The sequence below is a fragment of the Cynocephalus volans genome, chromosome 2 (assembly GCF_027409185.1).
Source record: "Cynocephalus volans isolate mCynVol1 chromosome 2, mCynVol1.pri, whole genome shotgun sequence".
NCBI classification, from domain to species: domain Eukaryota; kingdom Metazoa; phylum Chordata; class Mammalia; order Dermoptera; family Cynocephalidae; genus Cynocephalus; species Cynocephalus volans.
In genome coordinates this window covers 44,235,607-44,254,727 of record NC_084461.1, presented here as the reverse complement: position 1 = coordinate 44,254,727, position 19,121 = coordinate 44,235,607, and the positions used below count along the sequence as shown (strand labels likewise).

General features: G+C 36.6%; 1 protein-coding gene across 1 annotated transcript in view; it reads right to left on the bottom strand.

Moving 5' to 3' along the window:
* Positions 1–12,883: 12,883 nt before the first annotated feature.
* Positions 12,884–19,121, bottom strand: part of ITGA1 (integrin subunit alpha 1) — a 97,235-nt gene continuing 90,997 nt past the window's right edge. The window contains exons 27-29 of the mRNA XM_063087590.1: positions 18,510–18,602; positions 17,902–18,018; positions 12,884–13,079 (exon numbers count right to left, since the gene is read on the bottom strand). Of these exons, the coding sequence (XP_062943660.1) occupies positions 13,035–13,079; positions 17,902–18,018; positions 18,510–18,602 (255 nt within the window). The 3' untranslated portion in view covers positions 12,884–13,034. The remainder of the gene's footprint in view (positions 13,080–17,901; positions 18,019–18,509; positions 18,603–19,121) is intronic.

Below are 19,121 nucleotides of genomic sequence, written 5' to 3'. Positions count from 1 at the left end.
GAGAATAAATTTCTGCTCTTTATAAATTATCTAGTCTATGGGTATTTTGTTATAGCAGTACAAACAGACTAAGGCAGGCCCTCAACCATTGAACTATTTCTTAATGTGCTTGAAGATCAGTCCTGGCTGTGGTTGGCCTCTGTTGCTTGAGGCCCAAGCACTGCTCCATCACTAAATGGGCGTAGATCCCTGTCCTTTTCCACAACTTGTGATGGTGTTGGATGTCATTGTGCCAGGTTTGCTTGTGAGTCTGCCTTAAAATGAGGAGACTGCTGCCTTCCCTCAGACATTCTCTTAGAGGATTGCCCAGAAGATATGCTTATGGCCCAGTGTACTACAAAGACCCATGAGATTTACCTGTAGACATTCCCCTACCCCAACCTCCACATACCCAGGGTGCATCCATGAATCCAGGGCAGCTGGGTCACCAAGCATTCAAATAAGAGTCAACACAGCATACCCAGAAATACTATTGCTTCCTGACCCTTGGCTGCTTCTGAGTCTGGCTCAGAATTTTTTCCACCGTATCTCCCCGAAATTTGGCTTCTGTTCTTTTCCATTCTCTGCTTTCCCCAACTACCTAATTCCACATGACATATATGACTAAATCTCAGCTCTAGTCCTAGCACAAATCCTGCTACATATTTATATATATGTAAGTATAAAATTTTAGTAGCGATTATATTTGTTTTTTTCTTTAGTAGTTGCATTGAGGAACAATTAACATACAATAAGCTTCACATATTTAAATTGTACAATCTGAGATACAAAAATTCCTGATCACACTCTTCAAAACTACTTTATAGGAAAAAGAGTCACGTATATTCAGTAGCTCATTTACGCAGCATATAGGATCTGAATACATTTCTACCTGGGCAATGTGAGGTATGTAAATTTGTTTAATACTAGGTGTGAGTCTCTCTCAAGGACCACGTAGTGGATCGAATTATGTCCCCCCAAAACTCATTGAAGTTTGAATTGTGTCCCCCAAGTTTTATGTATTAGAAACTCAGCCCCCACCATGACTGTTAAGAGGGTGGGAAATCCTACTATGGTAACTGAAAGGTGGAGCCTTAAGAAGTGATTGGATTGTAGGACTGTGCAGTAGTGAATGGATTAATAAAGGTGGTCAGGGGCGTGGTTCGGAGGGCTTTAAAAGAAAAGAGAAGAGAGTCTGCCTCTCTCTCTCTCTCTCTGCTCTCTCTGCTTCCACCATCTTGCAATGAGAGACTCCTGGGTCACTGTCACCACCACCAGATGGACTTTGGACTTCCCAGTCTCAGAAACTGTAAGCAATAAATTTCATTTTCTTTGTAAGTCATCTAGTTCTGGGTATTTTGTTATAAGCAGCAGAAACAGACTAATATGGACCATATTGTCTGATAAGAAATACAAAATGAAAAAATCTAGTTATGATATAAACAAAATCCCCACCCACCACACACGTAAGTATCAAAAAGAAGAAAACAGACTAATAAAGATAATCACAAAATACACCCATACAATGGACTACCACTCAGCAATAAAAAGTAATGATTTCTGTCCCTTTAGTTTTGCCTTTTTGAGAATGTCATATCGATTGATTCATAGGGTATATAGCCTTTTGTATCTGCCTTTTTCGCTGAGCATAACATGTTTGCAATTCATCCATGCTGTTGCATATATCAATTGTTCGTTCCTTTTTATTGCTGGGGCTGAGGGGAGGAAGTTGACTAACAAGGGTAGGAGGAAACTTTTAAGAGTGATAGGAATATTTTATATCTTGATTGTGGAGATGGTTATATGACTATGTACATTTTTCAAAACCCATAGAACTGTTGACTTGAGAAGGATAAACTTTGCCATATGTAAATTATACCTCAATAATCATGACTTTAAAATTTGAAAAATTCAAATTAAAAATAAAATATAAATCTATAGAAAGGGAAATAAATTGGGTAAAGTCTGGGCTACAGTAATGCCATCTGGAGAAGGAGCTGTGGTGGAAGTGAAACTTGGGATGTGATTTAAGGAAGCAAAATGCCAATATTAATGGCACAGTATTTAGGAAAGGAAATTAGAGAGACTAATTCTTCATATTTAATCACTTATTTAAAAGGCATTTTCAATCTGTCTAAGCACATTTGTCTGCCTTGACAAGAAATTGATAAAAGAGAATGGATGTTTCTTTTTACATTTAGTGAAAATAATATTTAAACATAAAACAAATGCCTCACTAGAGAGCTAGGGAGCCCCTGGGGTGTCTGAAGCAGTCCCTCTTCCTCTATTTTTTCTGTCAATCCAAGGATGTCTCCCTGATAATACCAACAAATGCAATTCGGTCAACATTTGCTAGAAAAATCTGGTGTTCATTCTCATTTTTGCATTCAGACAATTTCTGAGTTCTGTGCAATGAGGAATGATCCTTTCTTCATGCTAAGTAGGTCCTGTTGCTTTCAATCCAGCATAGGTTTCTTGAGTACCTATTATGGCCAGTTACTGCACAGAAGGCAGAATGAGGACGAAACAGAAGCACAATGCATCCTGCCCTCAGGAAAGTGAGAGTTAGCTTGTGGGGTAGACGTACTCCTGCAATAAGGGCCTCTGCTTGGACTTTGCCTGTGCAGGTCTGGAGGATTGGTGGGAGAATTCACAGAGAGGCAATTTGCATTCTTGATTCAGAAGCCTCATGAATGCCTACCTTATTCAAGAAGACAAGATAAAGCAATGACTCAGCATCTGATAGGAGGGTCTAATTTGTTCATTACAGGAAAATGTCTGGTCTCTCTCCTGTTGGAGTTTTCAGGTGTTGCATTACTTGCATACAGTGGATACTTAATAAATGTCTGCTGAATTAGTATTTTAATAAATAATGTATTAAATATTTTAAAACAATGTATAGTTTTCAGAGTTGAAAATGTTAGGTGAGTCTCAGAAAGGCATTTCATCGATTCATGATAGATTATGAGGAACATGTATTGAATCATCTTAAAAAATATTTTAAATTTTTCTTTTGTACTTTCACAGAATTTTGGAGTTAGCAAGGCTGTCAAAGATCCTTTCTGGTCTAATAATCATGTTGGTTATATTTGAAATACTATTTAAGTGGACATTAGAAGTTGAATCACTTAATGCCCAACCCCACCCAACTTCTCTCTTACTATAGAGACACCATGCTTAGAGCATGGTGCTGATATTACTAAGGTATAGGGTTCTATTTCTGTACTGGCCAGCTGTTAACAACAACAAAAAAGATTCAGTTGCTGTGCCAGCTTGTAGGGCAGGAGCAAAGCTTCCTACAAGGCTGTATATGCTCTAAACCAGAGCATATGGTACTGTTTCTCCCATAGCAAAGATTCACAGGTCTAAGAATCGAGGGGTAAAAATGAGAGTGACACCACTCACCATTACCCCTGGTGACCCACTAGCAAAATTTTTGCTTCCTGTTCCCATGAACTTGTGCTTTGCTCGCCTAGGGATCTTAGTTCCAAAGGGAGAAATGCTTTCACCAAGAGACATGACAATGGTTCTATTGAACTAGAAGTTCAGGCTACCATCTGCCACTTTGAGGTCCTCATGCCTCTGAACAGGCAAAAGGACTAGTTGCTGTGCTGGGTGGAGTGATTGATCATGACTAAAGGAGAAATTGGACTGCTACTCCATGATGAAGGTAAAGAAAAATATGCCTGAAATATAAGAGATCCTATAGGGTGACTCTGAGTACCATCATACTCTGTGATGAAGATCAATGGAAAACTGTGACAACCCAATCAAGGCAGGACTACTAATGACTGAGACTCTTCAGGAATAAAGATTTGGGTCATGCCACCAGGTAGAGAACCATGACCAGCTAAGATGCTTGCTGAAGGCAAAGAGAATACAGAATGATTAGTGGAAGAAGGTAGTTATACATACCAGCTACAACCATGTGAACAGTTAGAGAAAAGAAGATTGTAATTGTTCTGAGTATTACTCCCTATTTTGTTTTGAATATAAATATTTATATATATTAAGCAAATATCTGTTTTTCCTTATTTCTTATTCCCTTATCATGTAACATAAGATGTACTGACTATGTCATAGTTTCAAAGTATCGTTAACTTTACATCATAGTATTTTAGTTACAGGATATCAAGGAGAGAAGAAAACACCACTTAAGGACTTTACCTCCTCTTTGGGGAAGGGGTTAGCTTGTTTTCAGTTGCATGCAGGATAGTTGTATCATATTAGCTGGAATTATGACCTTGCTACTGTCTTTATTTGGAGATTAAGTATAGCTTAAAGAGATCTATATGGGTACCAAGTTGATGGGGTGGACTTGTGGTAGTTAATTTTATGTGTCAATTTGACTGGGACATGGGGTGACCAGATATTTGATTAAACATTATTCTGGGTGCATTTGTGAGGGTGTTTCTGAATGAGATTAACATTTGAATTGGTAGACTGAGTAGAGCAGATTGCCAATGTGGGTGGGGCCTCATCCAATCTGTGGGAGGCCTGAATGAAACAAAAGGCAGGCTAAGGGAGAATTTGCTCTCTCTGCGTGACAGCTTGAACTGGGGCATCAGTCCTCTCTTGCCCTCAAACTGTCAGTGCTCCTAGTCCTCAGGACTTTGAACTAGAACTAGAACTTACATCATTAGTTCTCCTGGTCTCAGGCCCTCAGACTTATACTGGAATTACACCATGGGCTTTCCAGGGTCTCCAGTTTGCAGGTGGCAGATCATGGGACTTCTTAGCCTCCATAACCACCTGAACCAATTCCTTGTAATAAATCTTTCTCTCTTTCTCGGTCTGTCTCTTTCTCTACACACACACACACACACACACACACACACACACACACACACACACACACACACACACACACACACACACACACACACACACACACACACACACACACACACACACACACACACACACACACACACACACACACACACACACACACACACACGTACTTCAAAAAGTTCATGGAAAAATGGGATTAAAAGATAATATGAATCTTTCCATAAACCTTTTGAAGACCTCTGATGTGTGTGTGTGTGTGTATGTGTATGTGTGTGTGTGCACATTATATATATATATATATATATATATATATATATAATGTGCACACACACACATTTTTTTATTGGTTCTGTTTCTCTGGAGATCCCCAACTACAAAGTTTATCAATTCTTGCATTCATTCAATAATAAACAAATATTAACTGAGTGTCTACTATGTGTCAAGTACTACAAAGATATATATGTGTTCTCCTGCAACTTTGTGTTTTCACTTATCTTCCAGTGACTTCCTCTCAAGTCCCTGCCTCTGGGAAAATGGCTTTGGAATCAGATAGATCTTGGTTTTCATATCAGCATCAACACTTATTAGCTTGATAAGTTTGAACTAGCCCATTAACTCCTTTGAGTCTCAGTTACATCATCTGTAAAGCAGAAATAATAATTATACCACCACTTAGTGTTGTTGATAGGATTAAAAGGCATTTTGTTGGAAAGTTGCCTAGTTCAATGCCTGGCAGGTGGGATGAAGGCAACAAAGGTTAGTCTCCTCCTTTGTTTTCTTGCCTCATAGAAAGATGGGAGACTTCTGTCCACACCAATCAGTTTTCATTCAAAACTACCTACTTTCACTGTATTATTGCTTCACATGCCCCAATCATAAATCTTTTTCAGAATTCAAATGACTCTCTGTTTAAACATACAATCTTCATTCATGTGTTTACTCATGTATAGATTCAGACATATGCACACAAGGACACACATTCTGCTTAGACAACTCAAGCAAACAGTAGTGAACTCAAACTCGTAAAAAATTCTGACAAGTTGCTGGCAAAACAAGACTACATTTTTTACACAATTTATTTAGTGGTTCATTTTAGAAGGTGGAAAAACTTACCTGCTGTCAAACAACACGCTAATTAGAATCTTTGCAGAATTACCCACTTCTTAATGATGAGGTATGTAGAATGAGCAGTAATGAAAGAAGAGTCTGAAAAGTGTGTGAAAAGGAATAACAGATGGTACTTGAGTGAAATAGAATAGAAAAATCTGAGAGTAAAGGAAGAAAGTAGAAAAGGAGAGACTCAGCATGCAAAACTAAAGAGTCCTGGGCATTCTTTCAAGAATAGTTAAGAGTCCCTGGTATGGCTAACCTCCAACTCCACTAATTACAATCTGATGGGCAATTCTGGATGATATTCTTTATTTACCAGGTTGAGGCATTTCCACTCTTGCCTTTGGAATGCTGTCCTGGGCTGTGGTATCTAAATGAATTCATGCTACACACATTCAGTTGAAAGATACTACACAAACAAAAATATAGCTGAGTGAAGTGGAAGCTAAAGACCAAACCTGCAGGTGTTTCAATGCTGCTTTTATTAATTCAAGCCAGTACTTGCCAGTCAAATACTAACTAGAGCCCTGGCTCATAACCAAGCTGAATATATCTGTGAAGTGCATGGCAGCTTGCGTTCCTATGGACCATAGAGCTTGCTTTATTATTCCTGTCATCAGAGTAGGAATTGGACCATCATAGCGGGGAGTCTGTGTAGGTTAGGGATCCTGCTACATGTCATTTTAAGAAACAAGTTTCAGAGTGGGGGTGACTCCATGAATACTGCTCAAATCCAAGTTTCATTTCAGATGCCTTGAAAATGAGTCCTGGAAAATCTGCAGGATATCAAAGTCAACCCAAGCAAAAATCGTACCTTAAATAATTTTTTTCTCAATTTAAAAATCAATACTCACCTATTTAAAAACAATTAAATAATATAACTATTATAATAAAGAAAACAGAAATCATCTGCAGTCTTCTTAATGATCACTTCTGTTGAGTGAATATTCTTCCTGACATCTGCCTGTGATTATCACATGAATTTTATAATCAGAATAAACAAAGACATCACAAAAGATAGGGAAGCAAATGCTGTGTCTTTGCTCTTAACTTACAAATAAGTCCTGATAAATACCACTCATTTTCCAGTGAATTTATCCTGATTCTTTTTTACTACCTTCACTGCATTCCCTTCCTGAGTGGTGGGTGAAGGGTGAGAGGAACTACTTACTTCACATTAAGAAAGAAAAGACGGGGCACTGAGGACATGCTCTGCTGAAATCCAAGTACAAGACTTTACAAATAACCTCTTCATAATTCGAACTGTCCCTTCTGTAAAAATATCTCCCTATTTAGCATAGTTTGAGGATAAATTTTTTAAAAAATGAATGTATCATACTAAGACTTCTTTCAGTGTTTTCTTTTAGTTCTTATCTATAAAAATAATTTTATGTCTTTAAACTATAGATCGAATAAAGAAAATAACTATTTTTTTATTTTTTGATATTTTTTTGGTCTCACCTAATGTGGTCCAATCTATTATTGTGTAGTAGATGATTTATTATTAAAACTCCTCATTAGGAGAAGATATGCAGTAATATAGATTCTGTGGTTTTTGTCTCAAGTTTGCAAAAGACTAATCACATTGCTATATCTTGTACAGGAAACACCACAGACTTTTAATTTGCTTTTTGTTTTTGCCTTTTAGAGCATTAAAGCGAAAACCTGCCAAGGAACTAAAAAAAGCTGGATCTTTGGAAGAAGTCATATTAATTTTGTACAAGATTTGTATATTTAAAATCACAGCAAACATTCTTCTTTGTAAGAGTCATTTTTTTTATTTAACATATAATACAGGATGCTCATTTATCTTGACGTAAAATACACAGCTGATGCACAAGATAAGATAGAATTATACAAAAATACCAAACCTCTGACCTCAAATAAGTGTACAGGATGTGTCATACATAGGATATTCAAAACTCTCTTTTACTCTATAAGTTATTTCTAATCATAACAGCTTAAAGGATTGTTACTTCATAACTAATTTCTTTAAAAAATGACTTTTAATTAGGCACATAATAAATATTAAAGTCAACAAAGATTGTGCTTCTTTGTTCTTAAATGCAATCAAGACATTTTATTCTAATGGGTTTATCCAATAAAAGTCTTGTAGAAATGCACATAGCCTTAAGTTATTCATTTTAATGAGTTTATTCTGAGGTAAATAAAAAAAAATGAGCAATGCAACACACTTTATGTTAGACTATGCAGAAAAGCTTATTGCATGATTATGATAGATGTTTCAGGGTAGTAGTTATTATATGCAATATTTTTCTTTTTAATAAAATGGATAAATTCTTTATACTGTCCATTAACAATTTTACAACCTCACAGTAGTAACACACAGTATATCATTTTTCTTACAGGCAAACATTTCCTAATAGGAGTGCAGAGCATCTGTTTCATCCTGAGTAAGGTCAGGAATGTCCCAGAAATAAAAGACTAAATAGCAGAATCTCGTGTGTGAAATGATTCTAGAATGAAGAAGGTCTGAACTGTTGCTGCTTCAAGTAATTGTTTTTACTTGAGCCCAAAGTGAGTTAAACTCCAGGAAATTAGCCCTGGTTAATCTGCAGGTAAGAATATACTTTTCCTCTTATTTAATCAACAATTTTCTGTTCAAAGTACATGTGTTAGTATTGAGGGCAGGATACATGGCATCTGAAGGAGCTTACAGTCTTTTGAGGCATAAGAATGGAGGCATAAAAGTTAAATAGTTTCATCTTCTCCCAACTCATCCCCCATTTTTTCTGCTTTTCAAGGTGCAAGATGCTGCAGGGGTGCAACAGAAAGATTGTCACGTGGCACTGGACCTCTGTGTGATGGCTCTTTGCTGCTTAGACAGTATATGGAGGACAGAAATAATATGTTTAATTACTTTTCCCTATTCACTCTCTCTCCACCTCTTTATAAACAAGGAGTGGGGACAGGTAATGTCAATAAGGACTGTTCAAGAGCACAACTAGCTTTCATTCTCATCTCATTTGGAAGATTTATTTTTAAAATTTTGTCCCCAATCTATATGCTTAGATCAAACTGAAATAAAAGATCAAACAGGGAATCTCAGTGTTGCAGAAGAGCTTCTAAAATTCCACACTTTGTCTTTTTTCATAAGGATGTGACTGGAAATATGCTAAAACCCAATGTAATCACAGTTATGATGTCACTGGTCCCTAGTTTAGTGCCATGATTTCCAGGGCATGTCAGCTATTTAAAGGATTTCTGTCTCCGCTCATGAGCAAAGATAACATGCCATCACCCAAAACCCTGCAAGGGGCACAAGGCATAGAATGGCCTTGAGAGAAAGCCTGAAATCTAAATAAAACCTCCCCACTGTGTAGTTAAGAAGAGAAGAAATCAGCTGGGAGGCAGAAGGCAGAGAGATTCTGCAAATCGGCTCTGGCAGTCACTGCCCAGTCCTCATAGTGCTGAAATTCTCCAGCCTGGCGCAGTAGGAAAATGCAAGGGCATCTTGTGTAAAGTTCTAGGTTCATTAGCTACTGGGGAAAGGTTTTGCTATATAAAAATTGGAAAAACCAAACAAACAAAATCACTGATCTCAGAGCAGGGAGTCTAAAGTTAGAAGTGATGACTCTTCCTTGCATAGTTTTGGTATGGTAAAATTTTAGCAAGAAGAGCTCATGTGTGTCTCATGTCGGGGGCTGATCTTGGGGTGTGAGAACAGCAGTGGATTCAGGGGTTAAGCTCAGGCTTATAGTGGCAGAAAGATCCATTCCCATCAATTAGGAACTGGATTTGCTTGCTGGGTGTTAGGTGTTGTAGGGGACTATCAGGCTGGGGCTGAAGAGTCTGCATATGCTACTTTACCTTTTGCTTAAGGTTGATTGCCAAAGGCTGTTACTTTGAACTTCTAAATATAAGGTTAAATTTTAATATGAGGTTCAAAGATACTGATTTGTTTGCCAGATTACAATGTTACAGTTTAACTCTATTGTTCTACGTAATAATGTTGTGAAACAGTGCTTCCTTTGGGAATATTTAGCCTCTTGTAATGTGCTTTGGGTTTCCTTTCACTGCAGAGTTAACATAGTTAACATCCAGTGGTGGTTTCAGAATTTCTGTGTAGGAGGGCCTAGGGACACCAGTCTCATTGGAAGGCGGTGCTGAGGACTTACCTTAAAGCTATGTTTGCATTTAAAAGTCTGCTGTTTACAATTAAATTGTGCATTTTAGTTTTTAAAAAAATAACATCGGTTTGAAGATTTTAAAGCCCTTCTTTTCATTTTTCAGATTATTTCCGTGGGGGAGGATGGGGATGGTGGGGTGCTGATGGAGAGCCACTGAAGGGCTTCCCCACTGGCTCAGTTGCTGATAGTGTCCCACAATGGATTGTAAATCTCTTAAAGATGTTCCATCTCTGAAGTACATTCCACTTTATCCCTGCTACATTAAACCATGTCAACCCTTTAGAGTGTCACTGAAGAAATGACGAATGAAATCCTGCATAAATGATCAATTCACTGGAGCTGGTATTCACAGCAAAAAGAACATGTGTTTTATTAACAGATTTCTCTCTAGCAGACTTTTTGAACATCTCCCATAGGGGAGAAGACCGATGGTCTGGGTTTGAGAAGTGTTGGAAATAAATGAAGAGTGCATAGGATACTATTTTTGACAGTTGATCTGGCAGGAGCCACCTTATTTGAACAATAATGTGACTGCATCTGGCAAATGACACAGGTTTGGGGCCTGGGTCTTCCTTAGTTTTCTTAATGCTGTGGAGAGTGAGACGGTCGATTCACATGGAGTAGATCACAACATGTTCTGCAAAGACCTTACCCCATGTGAAAGCACACTCCAAGGGGGCCAGAGGGGCCACCATTCTTAGTGTGCAGGTGTGGCCCTAAAGAGAATGTGGGCAGGGCTTCTCACAGCCCCCATCACCATGCAACCACTTTTTTCTTTTGGTGCAAATATTTCTGTGTCTCAACTGAGTCTATAACTTGATTTTATTAAAGGAAAAGAGAACATTTATATACGTAAATATATACATGTGAGTATGTATATGCATTTTTAGGTAAAATCATTATGGCTCCCTAAGCATCAAATTTTGTAAAAATATCTCTTCCCATAAACCTCTTTTCAAGCACACTTATGACACAGAAAATATTGAGACTAAGTTGCCTATGAATTTAGTGTTCAGAGGAAAATAGTTTAACAAATAGGACCATAGAAGTTTAAATTGGGTCACTGAAGTTAAAAATATTTACAAAGGATGGCCTTTCACAATGTCGCTTGCAGGTCTTTGGATTACTTGAGAAAGTGAAACAGCTTCTTTATGGCTGCGGAGCAGGTCTGATTCCAAAAGTGGATATTTCTGAACAATACCAGGCCAGCAGGATGATGTCAAATCTCTAGAAAGATTTACCCTTTCTTCTACTTACTGATGACCTTGGCATCCCCCGGGCACATCTCTTTGGCCTTCAGGATCTTAGATGTAGATGTGGAGAGTCGAGAGGTAGGCTGAGTACTCGGATAATCCCCAGAAATTAGTCTGGAAACATTAAATCCATGGCATTTAATTTCTCTGTTGATTTGGTGCTTTTTGAGAAAAGCAGAGCCTTGGATTTTCTGAATAATTTCAAGTTCTGGTCTTGTGATGGTAAATTGGGTGGAGAAATGGAGTTGTTGCAGAAGTGTCAGCAAATTCTATAGCAGTAGTTCACACATGCAGTTACGTACATTCGTCCATTGTTATTTTCCTAAGAAATGAAGCAACCTAGGAATGTATGCTACAGTAAAGTCCAATAAACCATATGATTACTTCAAGAACAAAGAAGCACATACAAAGGTGTGATATCTTTCTTTTGGTTTGAGCTTTCCAACCTGAAATTCTTTAAAATACATTTCCAGAGTTCTATTTAAATATTGCTATGCTGCACTCAGAAAGCAGTGACTTCTTGTTAAAATGCAATATTGAAATGGAATACTGTCTTTTCATAAAAATAAGAAATGTGTTTCGAAAATTAAATACCTTTAAAAAATTTAAAAATAAACTTACTCTCATAGCTTAGGGGTTTGAATGAACCCTGTACCAAGGAGTTCAGAAAACTCCTACTTTGGTTACATCCTGGAACCCCTGGCACTCAAAAGCTGCTCAGCAAAGATGATTTCAGCATTTCAGTGGCATCTATCTATGCTGCCCTGTTCCATTCAGAAACCATTTTAGCATGTCCCCCACACAATGTGGCTTTTCATGACAAATCACTGTTATGTCACACAAAACCGTTTTAAGTGTTTTTTCAGTATAAAAGAGTTTTGTGTTTTAGAGCTCAATATAAAAATTAAGCATGTTCTGTAAAAGCTGAAATTAATCCATTCAGTGCACTTTTAAAAAATCCTTTGTCAGCTGGCCAGTACAGGGATCTGAACCCTTAACCTTGGCATTTGAACACAGCTCTCCAACCAACTGAGCTAACTGGCCAGCCACAGTGCACTTGTTTTTAAACAAGTCTATCTTGATTTTCTATCTGAGATAGGATTTCAGCTCAAATGCACTATTTTCCAATCACCTTGGAAAAAAAACTTTACAAGTACTGAACCCAACACAAAGATGCTGAATGTATTCTGTGTGATTGAATTTTACTTTTCAGTCCATGTTGTATATGAACTATACCAAGGGTAGATTTTCTCATTTGAATTGGAGGAAGTGATCTTTTTCAGGTAATTCCTTTCTTGGCATTTACAAATGCCGCCTGTCAGGCTGAATGTAGATAGCCCTCAGGAATCAAAGAAAAAGCTTAATTTATATAGTTTTGAAAGTAAATGTTTCAATGGTCATAAAAAACTTTTTATGCATTTTTAAAATACTTTGGGTTGTGATTTAATATGTAAGCCTATTTGTATAGGTTATTCTTGTTTAAAACACTGTAATTTTGCTTAAATACTCAACAAAAATGAGTAATTATTTAAAAATTATATAATTCACTATTTTATAAAATATATCTTTGCAGTATTGTTTTTGGATCATGCTTGCTTTTTCATTTTCCAAGTGATTAATCCCTGATGGAATACATAAAGTTATGTGACCGTGTCTTTAATCATATTTATAAATTTATTGTCACATATCTGAAGCAAACCTGAGGATAGATCATTGAATAATTCCTATTTTCTCTCTTGCAAATATTTTATTTCTCCATTTTCTTCTTTAGTGGTCTTTTGAAGAATCCAATCTGTTGAGAAAATACAAAACATAACACAATTAATTATTTTAATTTAGGTAATAAATACTAATCTCTCTGATACAATTTAATTTAATAATAGATTGGCAGTTCTGGGCATACAAATTAATTAATATAATTGAGAGGTGTTTTTTTTTTCATTGACCTTTTAATATTGAATATCAAGGAAATAAATGATATTTATCAAATTGCTATTTCAGTTTTGACTTTTTCATTAAATGTATCATGCCCTCTAGTAAAAAAAGAAAAGTACATGTTTCAAACTAACTTAAGGGGTTCTGGGAAAATTTTGGGAGACACATATAAGCCACAATTAGCTGGCATTGTCTTTACTTTGCATCATCTTTTTTTTTTAGGGATGTAGCAGAGAAATTTCCATCAAATAACTGATGGTCGTAAATTGAGAGCATTAGAATTGACAGGGAATCTGGTAGACATGCCATGGCTGTGGTGTTAGAGACATTTCTGAGTTGTCTGGATTAACTTTGAACGTGTCAGAATATCTGCCAATCTAAACTTGATATGAAGAGCCTCTTGAAAACACTATATCATCTACATATGAAAATAAAGTCACTGACTATATGAAAAGTTTCACATAGTGGTGAATGTGAATCATATTTCACTATGCTTTGTAACTTGGGGCATTTAAAAAAGTTATAAGTGCTGTATTTATTTCCTATTATGCAGAATAACAAAAACAAGTATGGGAGCTGGAGGGGACCTTTGCAATGATCTAATTTTAAAATGCTTATATAAAAAAAAAGGCCATAGAGAAGTGAGTTTTTCAAATTGGTATATATATATTTTTAAATACGAAAGTGGGCCATAATAGATCAAACAAAAGCAATGACTTAATTCTTTGAAAATGTAGTATCTCCAAATCATTTTAATCATGAAGTTGTGGTCAATTATGCAAAGGAACTATATATTTTTAAAATAATTATTGAACAATTGAGGGCTTAGAGGGGTTAAATGGTCAAAAATATGCACTTTCAGTTTAGAGAAGTTTTACTCAGGGCTTATATCTTCCGCCATGCCAGAATCTCATTGGTGGAGATGAGGAAAAGGTGGTAAAAGAACAAATGAACACGAGAACAATAATACATTTGTCTTTCCCAGAATGCCAGTTCTCCTGCATGTCCCAGGCCTTTTTCTTTGAGCCGACTATAAACGTTCTGGATTCACAAAGCATTAGGCTCCTTAACTTGTGCCTGCATGTCCTGAGTAGAAAATAAAGCAGACAAAGCTTTCACAAAAGCAGGTGGTGAATTATAAGAATTTTCTCTTTCCTGCTCACCTAGCTTTTGATCTGCTCTCAGTCTTTCTGCTTATTTTCAACCTTCCTTTGCTTCTACACTTTAAATGTCCTACTAGAAAACTTAAATTTTGTTATCTAAACTTTTTCACCTGACCAATTCTGTTAACAGTGGGTTTTTAATGGAAGTTGAATGACCAGAGTGGAGATTAGGAGAATATAAGATTATAGCTTCAAACTGGACGGGGCCAATCCTAGCCAACATTTGAAACAAGTGAAGTTTGTTTTTAGCCCCCCAGGCTTTCCTTGTAGCATTTGCTTTTCTTTTTTTCTTCCTGTATTTGTTTAATAATCTCCTTTATACTCCCCTAGTTCAAAACTCTATGGCAAAGACTGTCATTAAACAGTCCCTGGCAAAAAAATAGGCCAATGAATATAATATGGAATAAATGTTGAACGAGTAAATTCCTACTAATATATAAAAGATAAAAAAAAAATGGTGAGGTGCTGTTCCCCATACACACTCACCCACTCAAGGATAGGTTTACAGGATGAGGAACAAAGCTTTAGGGTTAATGAATAAATGGCCTGCCTGGGCATCTCCCTCAGCATGTGGTACCATATTTCAGGACAAGTTTCTCAACCTACTTAAACTTCTGCCATCTACAAGGCTCTTCCCTTCAATCATTAAGTAAATTAAGCAGCTGCTAAGATTTTGTCAAGTGTTAAAAATATAAAGACTGTGTCTTTTAAAACTGAATCACTGCTCCAAGAGGAATCTTTGCCCTGTCTCATACATGGAGTGTCAGAACAAGGGAGTTCCAGCGGACTTCCACCGTGAAGGGATTTGGAAGAAGGAGGAAAAAGGGGTTGTCCTGAGGTATCTGCTCCAGATCTAGTTAGTATAAAGAGATGCCTGGGGATGAGAGTAGCTTTGTGAGCCTACTGTGGACTGAACACAAGCTTCAGGGAGGTTCCAACAGCTTTAAAGCAGGGGGAGGAGGGATTAACTTTTTTGGTATAATGGAGCTGCTGAAAGTCTGAATGCAAACTCATTCCAAAACTAAATATTTTTATATATTTCAGAGAGTTCATGATCCTCTTGAACAAAACCCAATTCCTGGAGCTCCAGAATAAACAGCCCTGCCTCACAATTTGCAGCAGTGTGATGTATTGGAGAAGGCATAGGCTTTGCAGATAGATCACTGCTTGAATCCATTTACTAGCAAGTAATCTTGGGAGAGTTACTTAACCTCTCTTTGCTTTAACAACCTCAGGTGCAAAATATAGTTAAAATGCTTAGTTGAAAATGCTGTTGTAAGGACAACAGAGTGAATGAAAGCAAGAGATAGCACAGAGTGATAATAGTTAATAATGATTGCACAGAATTCAGACTCTTACTCTGAACCTTACTAACCACGTAGCCTTCGGAAAACATACTTAACTTTCCTGTGACTCAGTTTCCTCATAGAGTTGATGTCAGTATTAAGTGTGAATGCTTAAAGCAGAAATGCTTAGGACAGTTCCTGGCACATGGTAAGCACCCAGTAAGAGCTAGTTCCTTCCTTTCTACCTTGGAATCACAGTTCTGGATGCTAGGCCTCCTGCTGAAGTGACTGAACTCACTATATCTACTGGTCAAGACAGTCCAAAGTCTGTTAAATAACTTTTTGGGGGCCTAAGAAAAAGATCAAAGGAACCATCAGAATGTATCAGCACAGCATTTACTGAATGGAAGAATGTGTTCATTTTTATAGTTAGGCTTTCTCTGACTAGTGACTAAAAAACAGGTGGATAAAACTTCCTATTCATTTGTTGGTCTTTTTTTTTTTTTTTTTTTTTTTTTTTTGTCTTTTTCGTGACCAGCACTCAGCCAGTGAGCGAACTGGCCGTTCCTATATGGGATCCGAACCCGCGGCGGGAGAGTCGCCGCGCTCCCAGCACAGCACTCTACCAATTGCGCCACGGGCTCGGCCCCATTTGTTGGTCTTAAACAAAGGTATGAGGCCAGAGATACCCTATGCAAATATCAGCTCTGGTCCTCTTCTCTGGTCAGTGGTGTCCTAAAAGTATGCAGTGCTCAGAACAGAAGACCACACTGAAAGAAATAAACAGTCACACACTCTATTAGAGGTGCATATAAACGAAGCAACCCCTTCCTATTTTTCAAACACACAACCTTAACACCAATAAGCCAGGCCTTGGGTACCACAGTGTGGCAAAGCCAGGTATTACAGAAGAACACTGGTAACTTTGCAAAGCAGGAGGAACAGCTGGACATTGGATTTAGTGGATAATTCTGTCCTGAGGACTTTGCAGGAGAAAAGCCATGAATTTTACTTACTGAATGAAACAACGCCCACCTACATCTTTAACACGGCATTGTTCATCTTCTCCACTGATAGTTACTCCCCACCCACCCCACCCAAAGAAAAAGAGGAAGTTAATCATTACAGGAGAGTCAGAAAGAACAGAAACAGTTGTTAATTCAGTGGGAGAGAAACTTGCTATTTAGACTACATGATTAAAAAATTCTGTTGCTCATGTATTAGAAAATTAAATATATAGCCACAATCTGTATTTTTTGACATAGTTTAACGATTTAACAAAACAATAGGTAAAACGTAGGGGGATATTATGCTAGAATAAATGCCAATTTGATATTTAATTGGAAAAACATTAAATCAACATTTTTATGGCATTTTATTCTCCATTACATTTATACTAAAAGCTAACATCTCTGTTATGCTTAATTTGAAAATGATACAGCTAAGAGTTCTAAAAATCTTGCATATGTCAGCCTAAGCAAAACCCCTGTGTAAATATCCAGATTTCCCTGACAGAAAATAAGACGGTTACTCTATTTTACAAAAAGATTTGAAACAGGAGTGTTTGAAACTTTATCTCCCCTTACCTCAGCTAATGAGAAAATCCCCCTTTCTGCACACAGGCATAATTTATTTCACAAAATGTGCTATGTCCCTCTATACATTAAAGAAATATTTGCTCTTACAGATAAAAAATAGAGATGTGTGATTAGGACAAGGCTTATCTCAACCATGAACCTAGTGCTTATATATCCTTAGACTGATGTATAAATTCATTCTTTGTGCTATAAAAGGGAGTTTTTATTCTCTGCTTATAAAAGTAATACATACTTATTTTTAAATTTCAAATGTGGTAGACATACAAGTTACAAGCTTACTTCAAAAAGTTCATGGAAAAATGAAATTAAAAGTTAATATGAATGTATGAACTGTTTGAAGACCCCTTGGATAAAGGTCCTCTATGATCTTAACCTCTAGAAAAATCCTCCATGATTTGCGGATATGTCTATCCCAAAATAAGTTATTTTTTTCTTCTTTACAAAAATGAGATCAATTGTGCACAACATTTGAAATACAAATTTTTCTTTTCTCTCTTTAGCATGGTCATCATTTCAATGTTTGTTACATTGCTCTATAACACTATATTCCACAGCATGGGTAAATCATAATATTTTTCACCACTTTGCTACTGATGATTGAAATAGGAAGTCAAAGGAACTTTGGTGCTTACCTTCCACAGTACTAATATGAGCAGCATTAATAGCAATAATCCAGCAAAAGCACTCAACAGGATAACCCATAATGGCACCTTGCCTGGTAGCCCATCTTTGGATATTTGAATAGCAAGCTAAAATTATTAAACAAGATTGTTAACATCAATAAACACCTATTTTTGTTTTGAGCTTCCCAATGATTGAAGAAAACTTTTTAAACTGTACACATATTCCTGTATAGTATAAAGGCACTTTTGGTAAAGAAATTATTCTTTGCTCTTCAGATGTCAGTTACATTTTATGATTTCAGTTTTTAAGGTGGAAAGATACAAATATATCATTTTTTATCGAGGTGAAAGTAAAAACATCCATTTATTGTGATAGGAGCAAAAAAATCAAACATGACATATTAATTGTAAATATCATTATTTTCCCAGTTTCTTACAATGAAGAACAAGATTGAAGTCATGCTCGAAGCTAATAAAGCATAATTTGAAGCAAATAGTGTCTGCCTTTATTGAGAGCAACATCAGTCACTACGTATGGGACTATAAGTAATTATCAAACATGTTACAAAATTCAGAGTGAAATGCACACTGTTTTCAAAACGTAGAGTTGCACTCACCTCTCTCTTTTGATTGGCACTACTTAAAACGAGTGATGTATTTTCACTCTGAAGTTCTCCCCTTACAGTAAGATTTAAGCTGGAAAAGCGTGTCTGAAAGCAAACAGAATTTGTTTTCAGTATATTATGCTAACCAAAATGAGAGCGAGTCATGATTGAGTAGTACAATTATTAAAGCTAAGACTTTCCTGAGAGATTAAAAATACTGGTTTTGTTAACTTCCAAATGGAACTGGTTGTATCAAATGATGACTGTGTATCCACTCTCCCTACTTTGTCCCCCAAGTCCTCACTTAGAACCGTCTTTTAGAATAAAAATATTTGAAAATAATTTTTATTCAGATTTATTCTTAGAAAATACAAACCTCCAACTCTGCCTACCTTTAGTGTAGTTAGGCATAAAACAGCTACACTCTGATAATGAGGTTTATGTAGGCACTTAGGAGTAAACATGAAATTGCCAATGTCCAACAACAGTTCATGACTTACAAAAAAAGCAACTTAATATGATCAAACCTAAAAATGACAATTTTATATGAGCAACTAAATACTTTCTGAGAGAGCAACAAATAATACAAAATACAGCAACCTAAGTTTTAAAGTAACTTTTTGT